Source organism: Helianthus annuus, chromosome 4, assembly GCF_002127325.2.
Source record: "Helianthus annuus cultivar XRQ/B chromosome 4, HanXRQr2.0-SUNRISE, whole genome shotgun sequence".
Classification (NCBI taxonomy): domain Eukaryota; kingdom Viridiplantae; phylum Streptophyta; class Magnoliopsida; order Asterales; family Asteraceae; genus Helianthus; species Helianthus annuus.
This window is the reverse complement of record NC_035436.2, coordinates 181,209,457-181,218,354: the sequence shown is the minus strand read 5'-3', so window position 1 is coordinate 181,218,354 and position 8,898 is coordinate 181,209,457. Positions and strand designations below refer to the sequence as shown.

At 37.4% G+C, this 8,898-nt stretch overlaps 1 protein-coding gene across 1 annotated transcript; it reads right to left on the bottom strand.

The window, feature by feature from the left end:
• Nucleotides 1-1,792: 1,792 nt before the first annotated feature.
• Nucleotides 1,793-7,760, bottom strand: LOC118491599. Its single transcript, XM_035989491.1, has 2 exons — nt 7,145-7,760; nt 1,793-1,878 (listed from the first exon to the last, which is right to left on the bottom strand). The coding sequence occupies exons 1-2, from the start codon at nt 7,758-7,760 to the stop codon at nt 1,793-1,795; spliced, it is 702 nt and encodes a 233-aa protein (XP_035845384.1).
• Between the last annotated feature and the right edge of the window lie 1,138 nt (nt 7,761-8,898).

Here is an 8,898-nt window from a genome sequence, read left to right as displayed (position 1 = left end):
AGGTAATCATCCAAGTCCAAATTAATGACCTTGGAGACTTCACAAACTGTTTTTGATTTTTGATTTTAAAAACTACAAGTTTCAAATTAATGAACTTGTTTATTTTCAGAAACAAGATCAGCATACTTAGATTTTAAAACTCGGCTTCAGACATCGGTTGTCGAAAATAAAGTAGAATCAAAATCTTTTTGTATTTTTCTGAAATATAAAGCAGTAAAGAAATATTTACAAACATATTTACAGACAATATTTTTGTTTGAGTTCATGTCAGAGGATCATATCAGTTTTTGACAAATCACAAGCACCGTTGAGCTTTAAACACTTTAAGTTCTAAACGATTTACTTAGATTGTCAGTATACTGATCCACTTAAATTTTCACACAAAGTTCAATTGATTCGAGATACAATACTAGTGTTTTAAGAACTTAAACATATTCGTGTGTCCCACCTCAGAATATACTCCCGTATCCAGAATTCTATATTCAGTCTTACAGGTGAATGTACACTTATGATATCTGTAAATGGGTAATGCGAGGCCATGAGAGCTCAGGTTAGAACTTCCGTTCAGACAAAGAGATGATGGGTCGACTTTAGGTGTGTCCCGTTTGGGGATCTTTTCTTCAACAGCACATGATTAGCATTTTTCAATGTTTCATCATTTTTTATGCTAAGGGGAGGCTTTATGATTAAAGCAGTGCAGAGTATTATACGAGGACTAGGCTGTTGCTCCCGCAAAATCAGAAGCCCGGTATAATACCCCAGATATCATCATGTACAAAGACCTAGTATGTCAGAAATAGAAAGCCCTTCAAACAAGATTTCAGGGGTTACCTATATATCCGAGAGATGTTCCCCACGAGATAAGAAAGTTTTGATATTTAGGTTTATATCTCGAAAACAATCTACTAAACGTGTAAAAACCTACTGGCATATCATCAGTGAGACCGTTTATCACATTAAAACATTACATTTCTTTAGCGTACTGTGACTGTCTACTGATGTACTATCATTTCCTCTTTTTACACAAAAACTCATTTTTGAATTTTTTCATGTTTTTGGCTTTTTCAAATTTTCTAATGTTTTGTTTTTACTCCCCCTAAAATTCAAAACTATTTAAAGAAAATTTTACAGACCGATGTAGATAGCTTTGTCTCTTATTTTAAACTTTTCATCTTTTTCAGTACAAGCACTGCACGTTTCCATGCATTTCTTGCACTGGTGTTCAGCTTTATTATCAATTGATTGATCAGAAGAATCAATTTGAGTTGTTACCTTGGTGATTGACACCGTGGTTTCTTTCACTTGTTGAATCTGATCTTCTTTAATCACCTGTTGTTTATCTTCAACAGCTTCCTTAACCTTTTCATCAGCTTTCTTCACCTCATTCACCAACTTCTCACTCTCATCAACAATCTCCTCAGCCGTCTTCTTTTTCTTCTCGAGACTGGCATATATCACCTTCCTTATGCCTTCTTCAACCTTTTGTTTGTACCTTGGAATCTCCTCAAGGCCTTTGCACCAAACACTTACAGTAGGTATAGCAGCAACTAATGCTTCAAAGTCAACCTTCTTAGGATCAACCGTCGGGTTTCCTTGAGGATCAATAAAGCATTCCTTTTCTTTACTCCACATGCCTGCTAGTGTTGCTTCTTTGTAGGCATCATACACATCATCTAGTCTAAGACGAGCATGCCTTTCTTCTCGACTTTGTTTTATCTCAGCAACCATTGTTTTGTTTATCACCTCGAATTATCTTTTTAACAAACAAACTGAAATGATTAGGATCGGGTGGCTACTCGATCGAGTGGGTATCCGATACTTGACCTCTTTTGCACAAAAACACAATAGAATGATTAGTGTTCCTACAACAGTTAACTCCTTTTTCATGCAAACAATCAATTATTACAAGCAAACAAAAGACTATCTAATGGCCGACATCATTTTACTCAAAAAAAATTTAATTAGACCAAACATATGATAGTGGGCTGATGCTTATTCTCTTGGGCCAAGGTGTTCACGTGATAAAAACTGACAAAATTACACTTTGTGATTGGGCCGATAAGCTTTGAACTATGCAAACCTTGGGCTGTCAATGTTATAGAAAAAAGAAATGCCTTTAATGCCCAACACGTTATTTCTGATATTAAAATGATTTGTACACGTGAACTTTGACTTTAATGAAATGTTGTTTGGATCGAGTGGCTTTATGAATCAATTGAACTTTGGATCGATCGGCAACTCGTACGAACTGTTGTTCGATCAAATCACTCCATAAAATTGTTATTCGATCGAGCTACTGTTCGATCGAGCTGTTGTTATCAATGGATACCACAAATTTGCTGTTCGATCGAATTGCAATGTTTTGAATAGGGTGGCACTTCGTTCGACCTACTGTTCGATCGAGTGACACTACACGACAAGAGTTGTGCTGTTCGATCGAGTTGTCAATTGTCTCTTTTACCTCAACAGTGAACTTGACTTTCAATAATGAATTCACATGCAAATACTTTGCAAATGGCCGACATACTTTGATTCACCACACAATATAATTGGACCTCAAATGATAGATCACATGTACAGATCAATTTATCTTGGGCCAAACAACTCTTAGATTTACGTGATGGACTGACAAACTTGATTTAAATCTTTTGATTGGGTCGTTCAATTAGTGGGTTGACAAATTTAAATGGCCTAAGACTTGTTCACGTGATGTGTAGGCTCGAGACAAAAATTAAAGATTCGTTGACCGAGTGGTAATCTTGTTGTCCGATCGAGTGGGACTTTTGCTGTCCGATCGATTGACTTTTGCTGTCCGATCGAGTGACACTAATGCTGCTATATCGGGTGGGATTGAGGCTGCTCGAACATGACGAACATTTCAGCGAAATCGGCCATAAAAACTCAGATTTCTCTCAAACGGCTTGGAATTTTGACCTGAAAATTTGTAGGGTTATAGATCAGCTAATTTCGCACAACATATCAAAAAATTAGCTAACTTGACCGTAAAAACCCTGTCAATTTTGCAATATTTGATGTAAAACGTGAAGAACAAGAAAAACAATGAAAAATTTGACAAATCTGGATGTTTTTGGCTCTGAATCTGATGAACTGTTGAACAATTCTATAAGTTTGATCTTCGCAACCGAGCTCCTGCTCTGATACCACTTGTTAGGACCGGTTTTCGACTCCGTAACGATTGCGTATCGACACGTGTGACGTGCGGAATCCGTACACGTGCATGGACCGAACATGAGAACGTACTAAATCTGTGATTCTATTCAGAGATATGAAATCGTACAATCACGTGAATCACCTTTTGCACTTTCTCTCTCTACTTTCTCTCTCTAGGATCCTACAAGTTCAGCTTCCTCTTTTGATAGATTCTCGTACAATCGTTACGCCGAAACCCTCACGGCTGAACAAACATGATTAATTTCACAAGATTGAAAAACGGTTTTCAAACTGTAAAATATCAATGTGTTGTAAATCATGGGGGTACATTATATTTTCTGCAAAACTGAGCATGAGATGCAGAAAATGGATGGCGAGACAAAGCTATCTACATCGGGTTGTCAAATTTTCTTTAAATGTTTTGAATTTTAGGGGGAGTAAGAAATTGCCAGAAAATAGAAAAACATTAGAAAATTTAAAAAAGCCAAAAACATGATAAAATTAAAAAAATGAGTTTTTGTGTAAAAAGAGGAAATGATAGTACATCAGTAGACAGTCACAGTACGATAAAGAAAATGGAAAGTTAAATGTGATAAACGGTCTCACTGATGATATGCCAGTAGGTTTTTACACGCTTAGTAGATTGTTTTCGAGATATAAACATAAATATCAATACTTACTTATCTCGTGGGGAACATCTCTCGGATATATGGGTAACCCCCGAAATCTTGTTTGAAGGGATTTCTATTTCTGACATACTAGGTCTTTGTACGTGATGATATCTGGGGTATTATACCGGGACTTCTGATTTTGCGGGAGCAATAGCCTAGTCCTCGTATAATACTCTGCACTGCTTTATTCATAAAGCCTCCCCTCAGCATAAAAAATGATGAAACATTGAAGAATGTTAATCATGTGCTGTTGAAGAAAAGATCCCCAAACGGGACACACCGAAAGTCGAGCCATCATCTCTTTGTCTGAACGGAAGTTCTAACATGAGCTCTCATGGTCTCGCAATACCCGTTTAAAGATATCATTAGTGTACATTCACCTGTAAGACTGAATATAGGAGTCTGGATACGGGAGTATATTCTGAGATGGGACACGCGAATAAGTTTAAGCCCTTAAAACACTAATCCGTATCTCGAATCAATTGAACTTTGTGTGAAAATTTAAGTTGATCAGTATACTGACAATGTAAGTAAATCTTTTAGAACTTAAAGTGTTTAAAGCTCAACGGTACTAGTGAGTTGTCAAAAACTGATATGATCCTCTGACGCGAACTCAAACAAAAATATTGTCTGTAAATATGTTTGTAAATATTTCTTTACAGTTTTATGTTTTAGAAAAATACAAAAAGATTTTGATTCTATTTTATTTTCGTCAACCAATGTCTGAGAAGCAGATTTTCAAAATCTAAGTATGCTAATCGTGTTTCTGAAAATAAAACAAGTTCATTAATTTGAAACTTGAAGTTTTTAAAAAAATCAAAAATCAAAAACAGTTTGTGATATCTCCAAGGTCATTAATTTGGACTTGGACGATTAACTATGAGGGATTTGGATGCTTATTCTGTCAAAATGTAATGTATAAAAGCCAGTTTCCAATCCTGTTCGCTAAAACTGTCAAATCAATAAAGATTGTTGATAGGGGGAGAGATTCAAGAAATCCTGGATATATTCATATTATTATATCTTAGAGCTAGGATCTTGATTTAGAAAGTTTAATTGAGCCAGGTTACGACTCCTGGACAATCGAAAAATCTTTCACTGTCAAATATTTGAAATGTTTTAGGTTATGCTAAGAGAGCCAGGGTTTTCAATCCTGGAAGTTCAAAACATTTTCACTTATAAATGTTTGAGATTTACAGATGTTATTCTAGACTACGATCCCGATAGCCGAGTCTAGGGGGAATCTGAAGACGAGCTCAACGCAAGGGAAAGCGTGCATTCAAGGAACCAGGTAACTGCCCTGAAGGAGCTTGTATCCGGAAAGTCAGGTGTCGATCCCAAAAGCACGGAAGCTTAACGAAAGGGGGAGCCTAAAGAAAAAGAGTTTAAGCGAAAGGAGGAGCTGAAGCTTAAGACAGATCCACGGGGATTCTGTTCAAGAAAGAAGGAGTCTGTAGTTGCTGAAGACGCGATAAAGCTTCAAGAAGACTTAAGAGAGAGAGAAAGACAAAACGCTGCGAGATTGACTGCGGCAATATCCAAGGGGGAGTCTGTTAGTGCGGTAATGTCTATCGCCTCCGTCAATCCAGTTCATAGCGGAATCTGAAGAAGACTAGATATTATATTGTAATATTTAGGGAAAAGGAAAGGTGGCATTTATGTAATTAATGAGAAATCTCATTAAACCCTTGGCCTATAAATAGGAATCTAATGTGTTAGACTTAGAACTTTTGCAACTTTTGCACATTTGCTAGTTGGAGAGCTTGGATCCTAGAGAGAGAGTCTAGAGAGAGAAAGTGCAAGGGGTGATTCACGGTTCATTTGTACTTTTCATATCATCTATCGAATCACAGATTTAGTACGTTCTCGTGTTCGGTCCATGCACGTGTACGGATTCCGCACGTCACACGTGTCGATACGCAATCGTTTCGGAGTCAAAAACCGATCCTACACTAACTCAAGTGTTCATCACATTATCATTAAAAACCGATTTACCACATACAAGCTTAATCCTTCAATCGGGTGTGCAAAAAACTGAATTAACCGAACCATAACCGAATTAACCGAACCATAACCGAATTAACCGACAAAACCGAACCGAAAAAACCGAACCAAATAAAAAACCGGTGGGTCGGTTAATTATTTTTTTTTGAAAACCGAAAGTAGCGGGTGGGTTATGGTTATCATTTTTTCCATACCCACCATAACCGAACCGAACCGACATGTAATAAATCTTTGTAGGATTTAAGACTTTTCACCATATTTTTAATATTTGATGTTTTTGACTGAAGATTTTTAGTACTTATGGGTTTTTCATATCATTTTGTGGTTTTGGTTGAATGTTTATTTGAATTTATGGAATGTATCATATCACTTATTTGAATATTCGATAATAATTGGTATTAATATTATAAATTATATGTATTTTTAAAAACTATGTAATATACTAATATATACAAATATGCAATAACAATTTATTCCATGTAAAAAAATTAAGCTATTTTTAGCTAGGCTAAATACACGGTTAACCACCCATAACCGACCCGCTATAACCATCAAAACCGAATAACCATAACCACCATAACCGATTGGTTATGGTTATGGTTATCTAATAACCAACATCGCGGTTATGGTTATGGTTTTTGGTCAAAACCGACCCATGCACACCCACTACATCACCAAACTTCACATCTAGGGTTCGTTCCTAGACTAGTATTCATTTCAATTTCACCATTATATCTAACATACATACTAGACATCTAGTTATGAATGTTCACCATAAACTTACAACATCACCAAGGATCAAATTTCGACATACCTTGTGATCTCCTAACGTGGTTGATCACGAAATTAGCTTTAGCACTGATTTTTGTTCAAATTCTTCTTTGATTTTTGATGATTTGTGATCTTTAGGGTTTTGGAGAGAACCCCCTTTTGTTCTCCTGGAGAGATCGACCAAACACACACACTTGTGTGTGTTTTGGTTTTTATTTTGTTTTAATTAAAACATCTTTCCATACGTGTCCCTTTTAGTCCCTTTAGTTCCAAGGTTTATAAAAAGGATTAACTTGTTCAAGTTTCTTTATTAGTTACAAATATGTATTTAACTAGGTTAATTATTCCTAGTTACGTTACTCTTGGTTATGACCAACTTATGTTAATATACATACACACACACACACACACACACATATATATATATATATATATGTATATATATGTATATATAATTTTATATTTTAGGGGTGTTACAAGTCCACCCCCCTTAAAGAGGGTTTTGTCCCTGAAACCGAAATACGTACCAAAAAGGGAAGGGTAGAGGTGTCTCATCTCTTCTTCGGACTCCCAAGTAGTGTCTGATCCCTTCCGATGTTCCCATTTGACCTTCACTTGGTCAATTTCTTTGTTCCGTAAGCTTTTGATCTTTCGGTCAAGAATTGCAATGGGTTTCACCACATAACTGAGTTTGTCATCCACTTCAATATCACCATAGTGGATGTAAGCCGTTTCATCGGCCAAACACTTTTGGAGGTGCGAAACATGAAACGTGCTATGTATACCGCTCAACTCCTCTAGTAGTTCCAATCGGTAGGCTACTTTATCCACCCGTTCAATGATTTTAAATGGCCCAATAAACCTTGGGCTTAACTTCCCTCTTTTCCGGAACCAAATAATCCCCTTCCACAGAGATACTTTGAGCATAACTCTATCACCAATCTGAAACTCGATTGGTCTTCGTCTTTTATCAGCATATGATTTCTGTCGGTCTTGAGCTGCTTTCAAATGAGCTCGAACCGTATCTATTTTCTCATTTGTGGTTCGAACTAAATCCTTGTGGGCAAGTTCACAAGGACCCACTTCACCCCAACACACCGGGGTTCGACATTTTCTGCCATAGAGCATCTCGTAAGGAGCCATCCCAATGCTTGAATGGTAACTGTTATTATATGAAAATTAGACTAAGGGTAGATAGACATCCCAGCTATCACCAAAATCAATTATACATGCCCGTAGCATATCTTCTAACGTTTGAATCATTCTTTCGCTTTGCCCATCTGTTTGAGGATGGTATGCGGTACTAGTAAACAACTTAGTACCCATTTTGGCTCTCGTTTAGTTCTCGAGCTTTTTCAAGGAAATCGCCTCTATGCCAAATTCTCCAAGTGTGAATTTTGGCTCGAGGGGGTTCAATTTCTCGGTCACATCGTTAACAGTCAAGGAATTCGCGTCGATCCCGCGAAGATTGAAGGAGTTAAGAGTTGGATTACACCGAAAACTCCGTCCAAAGTCCGTTCTTTTCTCGGATTGGCAGGTTACTACCGCCAATTCATCGCTGACTTTTCTAAAATCGCCGTTCCTCTCACCGCTTTAACTCACAAAGACAAACCTTTTGTTTGGGGTTCCAAACAGGAGGATGCCTTTCAAACTCTCAAGTGTATGCTTTGCAACGCTCCTATTCTCGCACTCCCCGACGGAAATGGTGATTTCGTTGTTTATTACGATGCCTCTAACCTAGGTCTTGGTTATGTTCTTATGCAACGAGACAAGGTTATTGTGTATGCATCTCGACAACTCAAGGTCCACGAGAAGAACTACACTACCCACGATCTCGAACTCGGTGCAGTTGTTTTTGCATTAAAGATATGGCGACACTATCTTTATGGTACCAAGTGTACGGTCTTCACCGACCATAAGAGCCTACAACATATCCTGAACCAAAAAGAACTAAACATGCGCCAACGCAGATGGGTTGAACTTCTCAACGACTATGATTGTGAAATACGCTACCATCTAGGAAAAGCAAACATTGTAGTCGTTGCCCTCAGTCGACGAAGCTATTTGCATAGTGTTCATAATGTTCAAACCCAGAACGATCTCGAAACCCTCATTCGCGACGCGCAGCACGCATGTTTCATTGGGAATGCCTTGAAAGATGAAATGAAGAAGTATGGTGCCGAAACTCAATTATCGAGTAAATCGAACGGTATCTTTCATTATCTCGACCGTATTTGGATTCCTAGTCGTCATAATCTCCGAGAGATATTGATGACTGAAG

What these genes read in the sequence shown, in the direction of transcription:
- LOC118491599 (XM_035989491.1), bottom strand. Translation starts at nt 7,760, where the DNA reads ATGGCTCCTTACGAGATGCTCTATGGCAGAAAATGTCGAACCCCGGTG. An exon ending in CCTCTACCCTTCCCTTTTTG is followed by an intron (nt 1,879 to 7,144) that starts GTACGTATTTCG and finishes TGCATGAAAAAG; the next exon opens with GAGTTAACTGTTGTAGGAAC.